This window comes from Anolis carolinensis, unplaced genomic scaffold (genome assembly GCF_035594765.1).
Source record: "Anolis carolinensis isolate JA03-04 unplaced genomic scaffold, rAnoCar3.1.pri scaffold_10, whole genome shotgun sequence".
Lineage (NCBI taxonomy): Eukaryota > Metazoa > Chordata > Lepidosauria > Squamata > Dactyloidae > Anolis > Anolis carolinensis.
The window spans coordinates 17,563,805-17,580,162 of NW_026943821.1; the positions used below are offsets into that span (position 1 = coordinate 17,563,805).

Below are 16,358 nucleotides of genomic sequence, written 5' to 3' on the forward strand. Positions count from 1 at the left end.
TACACATCAAATGGGGAAATGGTTTAACTCTGGCATGGGCAAACTTCGGCCCTTCAGGTGTTTTGGACTCCAACTCCCACAATTCCTAACAGCCTCGGGCCCCTTTCTTTTACCCCCCAGCCGCTTAAGCGGCTGGGGGGTAAAAGGAAAGGGCCCGAGGCTGTTAGGAATTGTGGGAGTTGGAGTCCAAAACACCTGGAGGGCCAAAGTTTGCCCATGCCTGGTTTAACTCCTTCAACCTCCGCCCAGCCTTGTAAAATGGGCTATCCTTCTCTCTCTAGCTCCCCCTTGTGGCCTCCGTCTCGATAACGACACCGGACCCAAAGTTCTTGTGACGGACATTTTGTAAAGGTAGCTACCGTTTTCCATTTTCTCTGTGGCGACTTTTGGGGAGCCTTGTGTTCTTGTATTCACATACACAGAGGCACCAAAGCGAACGAAAACAGCCACGGGCCTTCTCTGACCTTCCAGCTGGAAACAGAACAAAGATGGCGCCGTCTTCAACAAGCAGGAAAGGCAAAAAAAGGCGACGAAAAGGCCTGATATTATTGAAGGCCCGCCCAGCGCATGCGTAGAACGCTCGACGTCAGTTGATATACATTTCCCCGCCCCCCCTACGCGCACTTCCGGTGCGCCAAGGGATCCGGAGCGCGTGGAGCTCTGCGCGCGTACATTTCCGGTTTTGGAATTTGAGGCGCGTGTGGCGTGTCTTCGGTCTGTGGTCGACAGCCAACATGAGGCCCGGTGAGAGCGAGGGAAGGAGCGAAGCAGGGAGGAGCTGGACACGGGCCCTTAAGGTCGTCGGGAGGGAGGGAGGTTGAGACGTAGCCTGGCCTGACCTCTGCCTTGTGCGTGTCCTGCAGGTTTCAGCCCCCGCGGGGGACGTGGGGACCGCGGAGGACGCGGCGGCTTCGGGGATCGTGGACGCGGAGGCTTCCGAGGAGGTCGAGGTGGGTTTCGCGCTCGATTTATTTTCAGCCAAAGCTGCCAAAAGTTCCTTTTTTGGATTACAGTGGATAATAATAATAATAATAATAATAATAATAATAATAATAGAGTCTCACTTATCTAAGCTAAACGGGCCGGCAGAAGCTTGGATGAGCAATATCTTGGATATCGCGGCTGTGGAACTCCTTGCCAAGGGAGATTAGGGAAGCCCCCTCACTCATGTCTTTTAGGAAGCAGCTGAAGACCTGGATGTGGGACCAAGCTTTTGGCCCATCCTAAAATACGGTCGATATAATCTGATGTATTCGCTGGATTAATGTGTAATTGGATACAGACTGGCTCTGACTTTTGGCCCAATGCTACTGGCCCTGTTGTAATGGCCACACAGTGCTTTACTGTTTTAAATGGGGTATAATATTGGTTTTTAAGTGTGTTTTTACGATCGTTTGTTTTACTATATTTTGTATTATATGGGGCATTAATCTTGCCATTATGTAAGACCGCTCTGGGTCCCCCTGGGGGAGAAGAGCGGTATATAAATTAAATAAATAAATAAAATAAATAAATAATAAGGAGGGATTAAGGAAAAGCCTATTAAACATCAAATTAGGTTATGATTTTACAAATTAAGCATCAAAACATCATGTTATACAACAAATTTGAGAGAAAAAGTAGTTCAATACGCAGTAATGTTATGTTGTAATTACTGTACAGTAGAGTCTCACTTATCCAAGCTAAACGGGCCGGCAGAACGTTGGATAAGCGAATATGTTGGATAATAAGGAGGGATTAAGGAGAAGCCTATTACACATCAAATTAGGTTATGATTTTACAAATTAAGCACCAAAACATCATGTTATACAACAAATTTTACATAAAAAGTAGTTCAATACACAGTAATGCTATGTAGTAATGACTGTATTTACGGATTTAGCACCAAAATATCACGATGTATTGAAAACATTGACTAGAAAAATGCGTTGGATAATCCAGAACATTGGTTAAGTGAGTGTTGGATAAGTGAGACTCTACTGTATTTACAACTTCTGCAACAAAATGCTATGTATATTGAAAACATTGACTGCAAAAATGGCTTGGATTATCCTGAACCTTGGATAAGTGAGACTCTACTGTAATAATAATAATAATATTAATAATAAAACTATATATACCCCGCTCCATCTCCCGAAGGACTTGGAGCGGCTTACACAGGGACAGGCCCAAAACATTATTACATCAATAAAAACAGTTACACAATAAAATCACAGTACAATAACGCATCTTATAAAAATTAAAATAGCTTAAAACAGGGGTCCCCAGACTTTTAAAACAGGGGGGCAGTTCACGGTCCCTCAGACCGTTGGAGGGCCAGACTATAGTTTAAAGAAACTATGAACAAATTCCTATTCACACTGCACATATCTTATTTTGAAGTAAAAAAACAAAACAAATACAGCCTCAATGTTAATAATAATAATAATAATAATAACAATAATAATAATAATAATAATAATAATAAAGAGGATTGGAAGAGACCCTTGGGCCATTTCGTCCAACCCCCTTCTGCCTTTGTGCACCAAAAGCACAAGCAAAGCATCCCTGACAGATGGCCACCCAGCCTCAGCATGAAAAATAATAATGGAACCTCCGGTGGCCTAGGGGAAAAAGCCTTGTGACTTGAAGGTTGGCTTGCTGACCTGAAGGCTGCCAGGTTCGAATCCCACCCAGGGAGAGCGCGGATGAGCTCCCTCTATCAGCTCCAGCTCCATGCGGGGACATGAGAGAAGCCTCCCACAAGGATGGTAAAACATCAAAACACCCGGGCGTCCCCTGGGCAATGTCCTTGCAGACGGCCAATTCTCTCACTCCAGAAGCAACTCCAGTTGCTCCTGACACGAAAATAATAATAATAATAATAACAACAACAACACATCACATCACATAGTCCTAAATGCTTGAGAAGTGTTTGACTTCTGATTTTGTGATATGAAATCCAGCACATATATATCATTTGCTGTGTCTTTGTGTCAATAATAATAATAATAATAAAGACGGTTGGAAGAGACCCCTTGGGCCATTTAGTCCAACCTCCTTCTGCCTTTGTGCAACAAAAGCACTAGCAAAACACCCCTTAATAATTAATTATTAATTAAATAATAATTAAAATACCATTTAAAAAAGCAAAGTTTTGGAAGGCGCACACCAGGTAAGGGAGGAGGTGGGAAAGGCGTGCCTTTCCTTGCACTGCATGCGCCTTCCTTGGTGGAGGAGGAGGGAGCCGCCACCACAGGGGCTGGATAAATGGCTTCGATGGGCCGTATGTGGCCCCCGGGCCTTAGTTTGGGGACCCCTGACTTAAAACATAGACAGTAATCCCAATCAGTGGTTAAGCACCATAGGACTTGGGCCATTTTAAGGGGAAATTGAAACTTGAAAGTGTTTCAATTTGGGAGCAACTAAACGTAATTGAGTGCATGGAATGGCCAAGGCCTAGGTAAAGCGCATGGATAATTATCAGTTACAAGAAGGCACCTGTGAACATCGACTTTTGCAGATTCTTCCGGAAGGAATCCAGGGTGGGAACTAATCTAATCTCCTTTGGGAGGGAGTTCCAGAGCCTGTGGGCCACCATCAAGAAGGCACTCGCTCTCATCCCCACCACCCGCACTTGAGACGGAGGTGGGATCGAGAGGAGGGCCTCCCCAGCAGATCTTAGAGCCTGTGTGGGTTCATAGGGGAAGATGTGTTCACAAAGATAAGCAGGTCCTGAGCCGTTTAGGACTTTATAGGTGATCACCTGCACCTTGAATTGGAACTGGAAACTGATCAGCAGCCAGTTGAGCTCTTTTAATAGGGGGGTTGTCCGCTTCCTATAATCGGCTCAGTGTCTCGCTTATCCAACATAAACAGGCTGGCAGAACATTGGATAAGCGAAAACACTGGATAAAAAGGAGGGATTAAGGAAAAGCCCATTAAACGTCAAATTACGTTATGATTTTACAAATTAAGCACCAAAACATGTTTTACAACAAATCGACAGAAAAAGCAGTCCAGTACACAGTAACGTTATGTAGTAATTACTGTATTTACGAATTTAGCACAAAAACAATCACAATGTATTGTAAACGTTGACTAGTAAAAATTGACTACAAATAACCGAATTGCTATTGTACCATATATTTCTCTTTGTTAAAATCAACATTGTTCATTTTAACTGGACAGTAATTGATCAGGTTTGTGAGGCTTTTAGCAAAAACATTCCTGCCAACGTCTGTAAGGTGCAAGCCATCCCTTGTAGAAGTCTAGCTTGATTAAACCTCCAACCAAGAAAGAAGCCAAATTGTTCCTGGTGGCACCGTCTGCGAAACCAGATTCATTTCTATAACCCTTGCGTCCTTCAACTAGGAGGAGAGTTGCGTCCTTCAACTGGGAGGAGAGATAATATGATGACCTGGGTATTAAGGCTGTTTAGCTTCCTACCCATAGCTTTATAATCCCGTATGATCTCCTGAAGGCTACAATTTGCAGTGTCACTGGTTCCTTAGATTCTGTTCTCTGGGTTTGACAAACCTTGCCAGACCTTCTGCTACATCTGCCATTTGAACGTGTAATATCCAGTTCTTTTCCTTCCCTTTCACCCATAGGAGGTGGATTTAATTCTCCCGGAAGAGGTGGAGGACCTTTCCGAGGTGGCAGGGGAGGCAGCAGAGGAAGAGGCGGCCCACGTGGTGGTGGCCGAGGAGGTCGGGGTGGCTTCAGAGGAGGCAAAAAGGTGACAGTGGAGCCCCATAGGCATGAAGGTAAGAGAGGCTTAAGGTGTTTAAATGGGGAGATCGTTGGTCTTCCAGGCACTCTCAAACCTTATTGAATCTTCCAGGCTTTCCCAAGAGCCGTCACTTTCCCTAAATCCACCGCCATTCAAATCTTTTCAAAGTTTCCAAATTTGTTGTTTACCTCAGATGTCCGCACAAGGGAATAGAGGGTAGAGGGAATTCACAGGTCAAAATAGGTCTGCATCTGCAGTGTAAAAGAAACAAAGTTATCTAAGGAAAATGATGTTCTTGTCTCCAAAGCTGATAAGAGAGCAACTATATCTGCTTAGAGCACACCAGCGTGTGCAATCCCTGGGTTTGTCAAATACAATACAAATAAAGGTGTAAGGCAAATGTGAAAGCACTCTATCTCATCTTGAGTGCAGCTGAAACCTATGGTGAGGACAAAGTTTTAAGGATGTTAGTAATTGCCATTAGATTGTTATCACTGCAACTTCTTGTATATAGAAATGTAGGGTCGCCATATGTTGCTAAATTGCAGCTTTATCTAATGACTGCCAGCTAGGGTTGATGAGAATCATCGTACAACAATTCCTGAAGGTGCTAGACAGAGAAGGATAATCCATTTTACTGGGGGGGGGGGGGGGGAATGGGTTGAATGAGTAAAACTATTTCCCCGTTTTCCTATTATTCCCCTCACCCATGTTGCCATGTGGAAACAGCTCTAGTGAAGGAGAGGGGAAACAACCAACGATGGTTGGCCTCACCCAGATAATGGAACAGTACTAATAATTATTTTCTGATTTGCTAATGTCAGTGGTTTATTCTGTTTTATTGTGGCTGCCACTCAAATTGGGAAAGCCAGCTAGGTCGTTTTAGCTCCATTTGCAGCAAAAAAAAAAAAACCAACAACATTTAAATTGTAAATTTAAAAGAGATGTACTTTGTATATCAAATTTCTGCCAAACACGTTATATATAGTGAATTCTTTGTTCTAAAGAAAATGGCAGAAAGACTATTAAGTATTCATTCCCCCCACACTTGGCATTGAAAGTTGAAGAAGACACAGGTTTAAAAATTAAGTTTTCTAAAAATAATAATACTTGAGATGAATTTTGGCTTGGGATTAGGACAATGGTTATCTTGTTTTTCTAAGGAGTCTTCATCTGCAGAGGAAAGGAAGATGCACTAGTGACAAAGAACCTGGTACCTGGGGAGTCTGTGTATGGAGAGAAAAGGATTTCTGTTGAGGTAGGTAGTGAATGGTGCTTGGGAGAAGCTTCAGATAGCAGAGTGGGAAAACAGCATAGTTTGTAAGTGCAAAAGGAAGAATTTGATCAAGCACATTCCAAGCATGAATATTTCTTTTATGCTGTAAACATCTTTTAATTCAGTATGTTTTGTTCCCTATTTCTTCAAGGATGGTGAAATAAAGGTGGAATACCGTGCCTGGAACCCCTTCCGTTCAAAGCTGGCTGCTGCAATCCTTGGGGGCATTGATCAGATTCACATCAAACCAGGCGCTAAAGTCTTATACTTGGGAGCAGCATCAGGGACTACAGTATCTCATGTCTCTGACATAGTTGGGCCGGTAAGCAGCTGTTGGAACACTTGAAACTAGGATGAGAGTTTGTCAGAAATGTGTGCCCTTTCACATGTTTTCAGACGGCAACATCCATTAGGCTTAGCGCAGCTCATATTGAGGGTTCATGTGAACTGCAGTTCAACATTGAAGGGCCACATGTTCATCAGAAAAATGAGTTTGGGTGGTTTTGGGGTTGCCAAGACACTTTTGACAGCCTGGAAGGTAAAGCTGGGGTTTGTTTCTGATGTTGAGAGGCATTCCAGTGCTACCCATCACCAGTAAAAACTTGGCTTGGCTATTCTTTGCATTTAGGCTGAGTGCAACCGATTTAATCCCCAATTCCAAGCTGGGACAGAAGGCTGAACTCTTCTTTTCTCTACAGCTAGAGTTTGGAAATGTGTTATTATGAGATCTGTCTCTCAGAATCTCCTAGCCAGCCTAGGAAGTAATCTAAAGAGGCAATACTTCCATGCCAGGGCAGTGAACTGAATTGCTGCATTACTATCAGTTGAAATAATAGGGTTTTTTTCACTGTCTGTTCAGAAGTGTGTTTGCAGATACAGCTGCAGCACTGGGTCTCGTGAATGCTTTTTCCAAGTACTACTAGCCTTTTCATTGTGCAAGTGGGCAAGATGTGCTCTAAGTTTACTTCCTGTATCTCATCAAACAGGAAGGTCTTGTATATGCCGTTGAGTTTTCCCATCGCTCAGGCCGCGACCTCATTAATGTGGCAAAGAAGCGGACAAACATTATCCCTGTAATCGAGGATGCCCGGCACCCACACAAATACCGCATGTTGATAGGTAAGATGCATGTAAAGCCTTTCCTCCTGTACAGATAACAACACCTGTGTGCCGATTCAACTGGACATTTCTCACCTGATTGTCCCTCTGTCTCCTGCCCTACATACACAGAAGGATCAGAAGGTTACACACAAAAATCCTTATAATGAATCATACTGACTGGCTCAGCATAATCTACCCCAAGGGATGGTGAAAGTGCAGCCAGTATGCCATGTGTGTCCTCTCATCTCCCTGGTGATACTGAACACACACCCACTAGCCCACTTTTTAGGTAGGGATTTTTTTTTGTCTGCAGACAGCCTCAAAGGTATTAAACCTGCCCAAAAAAGTTGTGGTTTCGACACCCCCCCCCCCAAAAAAAACACATTAGAAAATAATAAATTCAATCAAAAATGCAGTATCAAAAATTTGTTGCACTTACCTGTGTCTGGAACACCCTGCCCCTCGTCCTTCAGTCGTATCAATTGGTAGTGGCCTGAAGATTTGTCTTGGGTTTCCAGAGATGGAACCCAGTACCATCTGCAAGTAAGCCAAGAATCCTGCCATTGTACTGAATCTGTTGCCCTAATTGCATTGCTCAAAGTATTTTGGACAACAGCTTCTGTCATCCCCAGTCAGTATGGGATGGTGGATGTTGTGTCCAAAACCTACTTGTTTAGCAGGAAGGAAAAGCAGGATGTAAATGTGATGTATATTGAATAGGTTAGTGGGACACTTGCTCCTTCCCAGCAATTGCCCGTATGAGGGCAATGGCAAATATTGAAGGTGTAGAGCTAGTTTAGAGGGCATAGTGTTCCTCAGATAATGAACCGCAAGCCCTATAATCCCCAACCATTAGCCATCCTAGTTGAGGCTAATGAGAACTGCAGTGCTTCAAAGATTTATTAATAGTTTTCACATCCCTTTGTCTAACGTATCTCTTTTCTTTCCAGGCATGGTGGATGTGATCTTTGCAGATGTGGCTCAGCCTGACCAGTCACGTATTGTTGCTTTAAATGCACATAATTTCTTAAAAAATGGCGGCCATTTTGTCATTTCCATCAAGGTAACTCTTAGTATGACTTTTGTACGATTTATTTTCCTTGAATGTGGCTTGAAAAATGACTATTCACATGCTGTCTGAGTACGTGAAATTGATATAGGTTGCATTATAAGAGTAATGTCTTGTTGCCCACCACCCTGTTCCCCTGCCAGACTTCAGGAGTTGGGATATTTAACTGGCTGACGCACATCTCTTTTGTTCAGGCAAACTGTGTTGACTCAACAGCAGCCCCCGAAGCAGTTTTTGCATCAGAGGTAAAGAAAATGCAGCAGGAAAATATGAAACCCCAAGAACAGTTAACTTTAGAGCCCTATGAGCGAGACCATGCTGTGGTGGTTGGCATTTACAGGTATAGTGAAATCTTCTTTTAATTTATTTTTTATTAAAAATAAATTAAAAACCATTGTATCAGAGCTTGTATATTCTAATTGTTGAAACCCAACAATGAAATTATTCTCTCTAGGATGGTAGCATGTGAACTTTGAAAGACAGTACTATCCAGCCCTAGCCAGTTTAAATCCTGCCCTAGAATCATAGATTCTGTGCTACCTTTTTTCTTTTTTAGCAGTAAGAATGGTAGTAAGTAGGGAACACCAAAATGGAAAATAATAGGTAAAGGTAAAGGTTTTCCCCTGACGTTAAGTCCAGTCGTGACCGACTCTGGGGGTTGGTGCTCATCTCCATTTCTAAGCCGAAGAGCTGGCGTTGTCCGTAGTCACCTCCAAGGTCATGTGGTCAGCATGACTGCATGGAGCGTCGTTACCTTCCTGCCAGAGTGGTACCTATTGATCTACTCACATTTGCATGTTTTCAAACTGCTAGGTTGGCAGGAGCTGGGGCTAACAGTGGGCGCTCATTCCTCTCCCGGGATTTGAACCTGGCACCTTTTGGTCCACAAGTTCAGCAGCTCAGTAGCTCAGTGCATTAACGCACTGTGCCACCAGGAGCCCCTTGGAATATAATAGTAGTGATCAAAAATGAGGAAGAGGTGACCTTCTGAATTGACTCTGCCAGTCACCCTAGATAGACTATTAGTAGTGTTTTCTGGGTGGTGTAGAAGCTAAAGACCTTCAATTACTCAAAGGCCAAAGGTTTTACATCCATACAGTAGGCAAGCATAACTGATTTGTTGAACCAGTTTATATAACTGTGTGGAGCTTTAAGGTCTCCTTTTATAATTGGACAGGATTATTCCATGAGTATTCTCTTGATCTCTTAAGATGTCTTGAAAGGATGGTGTGAATATAGTGTTCTCTTAACTTACCCACCTTCAACATGAAGCGTATGTGGGTAGGGTTCTGGAGAAGGTATACTAGCAAATAACTTAGTTGTTGTTCAAAAAATGTGCTATAAGAATTGTTTCATCTGATATTCTGACAATGTTAGAACACTAAGAAAAGTAGGGTTGTATGTTTTCCAGGCTGTATGGCCATGTTCCAGAAGTATTCTCTCCTGACGTTTCGCCCACCTCTATGGCAGGCAGCCTCAGAGGCTGTGAGGTATGGAGAAAACTAAGCAAGGAAGTTTTCTAGATATATTTTTACTGTAATTGATGTTTTTATTGGATAACTGTTTTATTGCTGTGTTTTGATATTTGATTGTTTTATCGGGCAAGGCCCCATGTAAGCCGCCCCGAGTCCCTTCGGGGAGATGGGGCGGGGTATAAAAATAAAGTTATTATTATTATTATTATTATTATTATTATTATTATATATAAACCTTCTTGCTTAGTTTTCTCTATACCTCACAACCTCTGAGGATGCCTGCCATAGATGTGGGCGAAACGTCAGGAGAGAATACTTCTGGAACATGGCCATACAGCCCGGAAAACATATAACAACCCTGTGATCCCGGCCATGAAAGCCTTCGACAACATTCCTGAACATCAGGAAGAATTTCCTCACTGTGAGGGCTGTTCGGCAGTGGAACTCTCCCCCGGATTGTGGTGGAGGCTCCTTCTTTGGAGGCTTTTAAGCAGAGGCTGTATGGCCATCTGTCGGGGGTGCTTTGAATGCGATTTCCTGCTTCTTGGCAGGGGGTTGGACTGGATGGCCCATGAGGTCTCTTCCAACTCTACTATTCTATGATTCTAAGTGCCATCAAAATTTCAGGAGTGTGTCTAGTTAGTATTGGATGAAGATTGCCAGTCTGGAGGCAATTCCAAGGTAGAGCTAGGAAGCTATTATTCTTGAATTCCTTGAGAGCTGGCACCATTCACATTTGACAATACTGGGCTAGATGGAGAATCTGATTTGGAATAAGGCTGTGTTCCTCTAAGATTGGAGGGACCCTGTGCTGTGTTAACTTTCTCAACTGTGTTATTACCAGTAGCTGTCTTGTACATCAAATACTTAAGAACTGTATAAGCCAGCAGCCTTGTTTAGTACCTTAATTGGTTAACAGATTTTTCCCTTTGTCTTACAGGCCAGCACCTAAACAGAAGAAATAATGTGTAGAAGCTTTGATCTCTTTCATGACAATACTTCAGCTCTGAATGTCCCCTCATGTTACTTTATGAAACAGGTCTTTTTCTACAGCAGAAACGCCACCTTCCAAAGAGCAATGTGCTCATGTTGCTTTTTATTTGTATTTGAGATTCCCATGTATGTATATTTTTATTAAAATAACTAATATAGAGACATACTGGCTGGAATTGTCGACCTACAGAAGTGGAAGCACTTTGGTACAATTTCAAAGGATGTTGCACCAGTGTTTGCGTTTTCCTATAAACTGATATATCACCTATAAAAATATCAAGAGTCAATTTAAAGAGAATTGAAAGCATCAATAGATCTGCACTGTCTTGCCCTGTTTCCACAATTGTCCAAATAAGTGCTCTGAGGACAACATTAAACTAACCAATTAGCTCCATAGTAGCCCTATAAAATTTGCCAACAACTTGGATTATGAGCCAGTTTTGTGTGTTTTTTAAAATATGGGTGTATTGTAGGATTTGGTTCTCTTCCGATCTTCCATCCTTTGATAATACAGTAGAGTCTCACTTATCCAACATAAACGGGCCGGCAGAATGTTGGATAAGCGAATATGTTGGATAATAAGGAGGGATCAAGGAAAAGCCTATTAAACATCAAATTAGGTTATGATTTTACAAATTAAGCACCAAGACATCATGTTATACAACAAATTTGACAGAAAACGTAGTTTAATATGCAGTAATGCTATGTAATAATGACTGTATTTACGAATTTAGCACCAAAATATCATGATGTATTGAAAATATTGACTACAAAAATGCGTTGGATAATCCAGAACATTGCATAAGCGAGTGTTGGATAAGTGAGACTCTACTGTACCTTGATATGCACAACCCAGACCAGCAGTTTACTATTTTTAAAAAATTCAAATCTTGTAGGCTTTTTTAGGTATAGGAGAAGAGTGAAATTGAGAGTATGAGAAATAGAGGATGACCTCCAGTATACAGAACAAAGAAATCTGCATCGTTTTAACAAAATAAACCCCTTCCTTTATAAACACCATAACTCTCCACCTCATACATTGCATTTCTAAGAGACCAACAAAAGTCAAATGGTTATTAAAGTCTTTAAAAAGGAGGATTTCATTGTGTGCCTAGAAATAGGGAGGGAAACATTACATAATTGTGTCATCACCAAAAAGGCCTTATCTCCCATGTCTGTTAATTGGTTCTTTGTGGCAGCGTCTTGAATATTGTTGTGCTTTGAATGTGATTTTCCTGCTTCTTGGCAGGAGGTTGGACTGGACTCTTTAAGATTCTATGATTCCCCAGGCAGTAATCAGACAGGCCTTGAGGATACAAGGCTTTTCATTGCTAATCAATGTGATTAATTGCCTCCAACAGTCAAAGAGTTCTACCCACCATATTCCTGGTTCTGATTATTGAGATTTGTTTTTATTCATTTTAATGATGCTTTTATATTCTACTGTTTTGATTGTTTAATTAGATTGTTCTTGTTTATTATGTTTTTAAATGTGTTTTTAGTTGGTTAACTCTGTTGTTACTGGGCATGGTCCCGCTTGTAAGCCGCCCCAAGTCCTTTCGGCGAGATGGTGGCAGGATATAAAAATAGCGTATGACACAGCAAACGAGATATATATGCTGGCTTTCGTATCACAGAATCACAAATTGAACACTTCCCAAGCGTTTAGGACTGTGTGATGTATTTTCAGATGATGCACAGATCCCAGTAAGGTGGCCTTTTGCAGTTGACAGATTGTAATTTTGTCAATGTTTATTGTTTTCAAATGCCAGCTGAGATCTTTTGGCACGGCACCCAGTGTGCTGATTACCACCGGAACCACCTGTACTGATTTATGACAAAGCCATTGCAGTTTGATTTATTATTACAGTAGAGTCTCACTTATCCAACACTGGCTTATCCAACGTTCTGGATTATCCAGCACATTTTTGTAGTCAATGTTTTCAATACATTGTGATATTTTGGTGCTAAATTTGTAAATACAGTAATTACTACATAGTATTACTGCGTATTTGTTGTATAACATGTTTTGGTGCCTAATTTGTAAAATCATAACCTAATTTGATGTTTAATAGGCTTTTCCTTAATGCCTCCTTATTATCCAACATTTTCACTTATCCAACATTCTGCCGACTCATTTATGTTGGATAAGTGAAACTCTACTGTATTATTAATTCTCACACCCTGGACCTTCCACAGATATATCAACCTCCCTTGCCTAGTTTCCAATATACCACACAATCTCAGGGGATGCCTTCCATAGATGTGGGTGAAACGTCAGGGTAAAATGCTTCTGGAACATGGCCATACAGTCCGGATCACTCACAGCAGCCCAGTGATTCCGGCCATGAAAGCCTTCAACAGCAGACTTCACATTATCTTCCATTGGAGGCAGCTATTTGGTGTCAAACTGCATTAAGTCTGAAGTGTAGATAATTGTGTGCAAAAAGGAGCGGGGGCTTTTTCAACGCATTGGGGAAAGAAAGGGATAGACGCGGAGGCTTTGGTCCTTCCTTCTCACAGGGGTTTCCTTCCACCTCCAGCCCAAGGCCCGCGCTGTCCTTCGGAGTCACGTACCAAAGCCAGCCCCCGAAAGACAATTGGGGCGGGCGGAGGGTTTTGGGGAGTGCCGCGCACAGGCCGCAAAATCCGGCGCATGCGCAGACGACGGTGGAGGGAGGGGAGCGCGCGGCGAGGCGGGCTGCGCCTCCATTTCCCCCCCTCCGTCACGTGTCCTCGGCGGGCAGAGCGCATGCGCTCGGCGGCAGGCAGCGGAGGCGGTTTGTTGTGGTCGCCATTTTTTTTGTGGCATTACTGGGAAATCCCGGCGCCGGAGCAGAGCTGCCGCCCCGGAGAACGCCCCTTTGCGCTGGGGGTGGGGGCGCATCCCGCCCGCCTGCCGCGCCCCGCCCCCAGCGCGCTTGGCTTCTCCCTCCGCCTCAGCCGGCGACGCTTGGAAATAACGCCGCGGGCCGCAGCCGCCTCCTGAGGTAAGAGACCCGCCCGGGTGCCGCTCCCTGCCCTGCAGAACGGCCGCCTCGCCAGACCGCCCTTTTGCTTGGCGGATGCAGGGAGGGAAGGAAGGAAGGAAAGAGAGAGAAGGCGGGCGGGCGGGCGGCCTTGAAGGGGGGGGGGCAAATGGACGGGAAGCCTCTCCGCCGCGCCTCCTCTCTCCCTCCTCCCGCCCAATCCTCCCCTCCCTCCCTTTTCCGGGCGCGGCGGGTAGAGCCAGGCTCCCTCCCTCAGGCCCCGCCCCAGGCCAGCTTCGCCTCAGCCGCGGGACCCGCTCACCCCAACCCCCTCCCTCCCTCCCTCCCGGCCCCACCCTGATTCCTCCCCCCAAAAATCCTCCCCCCCCCCCCCGCCTGCCTTCTCCATAGGCCCCGCTCGCCTTACTGATCTCACGTCCCTTTCCTCCCCTTCTCGCCTCCTTTTCTCCCACGGCCGCCTTTTTGGTGCCGGATTTGAGCAGCCCCACCGTCATCCACCCGGCCCTTCTCTCCCCCAAAAGGGCGCTTTCGGAAATCCTGTGCCATCTTTATTATTATGTGCCTGGTCTTACATCCATCCCCGAGCCTGAGCGCTCTAACTAACACATCCAGTCGTCGTCGTTTAACATATTGCAGAATGGAGCGAGGAGGGGGGTGGGTGGGTTTTTTTCTCCCCTTTTTTCTCGCATCTACCTCTTTTCTTGGGCATTTGTGGCGCGCGGATGTCTCGATTTGAGCTAATCATGCCTGCCTATTGGTAAAGGTTTTCACTCCAGGTGTATTTTTTTTTGCCTCAAAAATGTAGAGAAGCAGGTAATAAATGTACAGTAGAGGCTCGCTTATCCAACGTAAACGGCAGAACGTTGGATAAGCGAATATGTTGGATAATAAGGAGAGATTAAGGAAAAGCCTATTAAAAATCAAATTAGGTTATGATTTTACAAAGTAAGCATCAAAACGTCATGTTATACAACAAATTTGACAGAAAAAGTAGTTCAATACACAATGATGCTATGTAGTAATTACTGGATTTACGAATTTAGTACCAAAATATCACAATGTATTGAAAACATTGAGTACAAAAATGTGTTGGATAATCAGAACGTTGGATAAGTGAGACTCTACTGTATTATTATTATCCAAATCCACTTAATAATAATAATAACTTTATTTTTATACCCCGCCACCATCTCCCTGAAGGGACTCAAGACAGTTTACATACTGAACCAAGCCCAAAGCATACAACAAGATTGCCAACTGAAATACAGTTAAAAACATAGTAACGTATAACAGACTAATTAAGCAATTAAATCAGCAGGTATAAAACATCATTAAAATGTATCAAAACCAAACCTCAAAAGCCAGTAACCAGGAATATCCCATTCTGATCATTGTTTCGCCATTTGGCCTGGCTAGCCATTCTGCTAAGTTTTGTGTTTAAAATCCCCCAGTCTACTATTATTTATTTACTTCTATATTTATATACCGCCTTTCTCACCCCTGCGAAGGGGGGATGGGATGACTCAAGGCGGTTTACACCATATTAATGGCAGAAATTCAGTGCCAACATACATCTAATAGGGAAAAAATCATAATAACTAAACACTAACATATAGCTATAAATTAAAATCATTAAAAGCATTATACATATGCATATGTAACATTTAAACACTAAATCAAAGCATTAAAACATCCTAATAGAAATGTTAAAACCACACAATCCAAAAATCGTATACTGTGGCCTAAACCAGTAAATAAATTTGGCCTCAGCCTGCACATTATTTGTGAAGGGTTCTATATGTGAATATATCTTTTGTGCAAACCTTAAAAAAATTCACAGGGAGCCAAGTCAATCCTTTTCCCATTAAGTCACTGTGTTTATCTTCACCAGTCACATCGTGACCATTGAAATATTGTCGGGATGTAGAGATACATTTGGGTCCTTACTCATTCACCCTCCTTTTGCTGGAGAGAACTACTTAAAATATATGTCACAAAGTGCCCGTTTTCTAATCTGGGCCATAATTGGTCTCTTCTCCCCAACCTATGTGAGGCCAAATGAATTCATAAATATTTACTACTTGCAGTTGAATGATAATTCTATGTAACATGGTTCTATTCTTTTTTTTAAAAAAAGAAATCTGATCTTTTTCTATTTTTTACAATAAATATATAAATGACATCATGAATAATTTCAATAATAAGTTGAAAAGAGATTGCTGACATAGTAAGTACAGAAATTGTATTTATTTTAAGATGATGGTCACAGATTGATTGTAGAATCCTTGTTCCTTAATGCTGTTGGTGACAAGAATTTAGCAGTATTTATAAATGAACTAAACATTGAAATCCTATTTATGTTTATACAAAAACAAGCTGTTGTATTCAGTGGAACTCTCTCCTTGGTTGCTCTTCTATACCTATTTGCCATGGAAGTAAGCACCATATGACTCAGTGGGTCTTACTTTTGTGTGTGTGGTATTGTGATGTGTTTAAATTCACAATAATTGTAAATGATTCCCTATTCTCTGTGATCTGGTTAATTCTATTTAAAGCAGTTAGTTGCATTTGTAAGTGCAGCTTTTATGGGGCAAATGCCCCAAGAAGTAATTTGTGTCTTGCCAAATTGGTTCCTGCCAAATGTAAACTTTATGTAAACTGAGGTTACCTTTATCACTGCAGAGATGTTCTGCAGCTGACTGTATATATTCCTGATACCTGTTGCAATTTTTTAAAATAA

General features: G+C 42.7%; 2 protein-coding genes across 2 annotated transcripts in view; both read left to right on the forward strand.

Annotated features, from left to right (window-relative positions):
- Positions 1-596: 596 nt before the first annotated feature.
- fbl (fibrillarin) lies at positions 597-10,790 on the forward strand. The gene is made up of 9 exons (XM_003224934.4): positions 597-744; positions 864-950; positions 4,593-4,748; positions 5,878-5,972; positions 6,142-6,312; positions 6,977-7,109; positions 8,042-8,154; positions 8,355-8,500; positions 10,576-10,790. The coding sequence occupies exons 1-9, from the start codon at positions 735-737 to the stop codon at positions 10,598-10,600; spliced, it is 936 nt and encodes a 311-aa protein (XP_003224982.1). The 5' UTR covers positions 597-734; the 3' UTR covers positions 10,601-10,790.
- A 2,593-nt stretch (positions 10,791-13,383) lies between these two features.
- dyrk1b (dual specificity tyrosine phosphorylation regulated kinase 1B) overlaps positions 13,384-16,358 on the forward strand; it is a 36,407-nt gene continuing 33,432 nt past the window's right edge. Inside the window, exon 1 of the mRNA XM_008117081.3 lies at positions 13,384-13,618. The gene's annotated coding sequence lies outside the window, so the exon portion shown is untranslated. The remainder of the gene's footprint in view (positions 13,619-16,358) is intronic.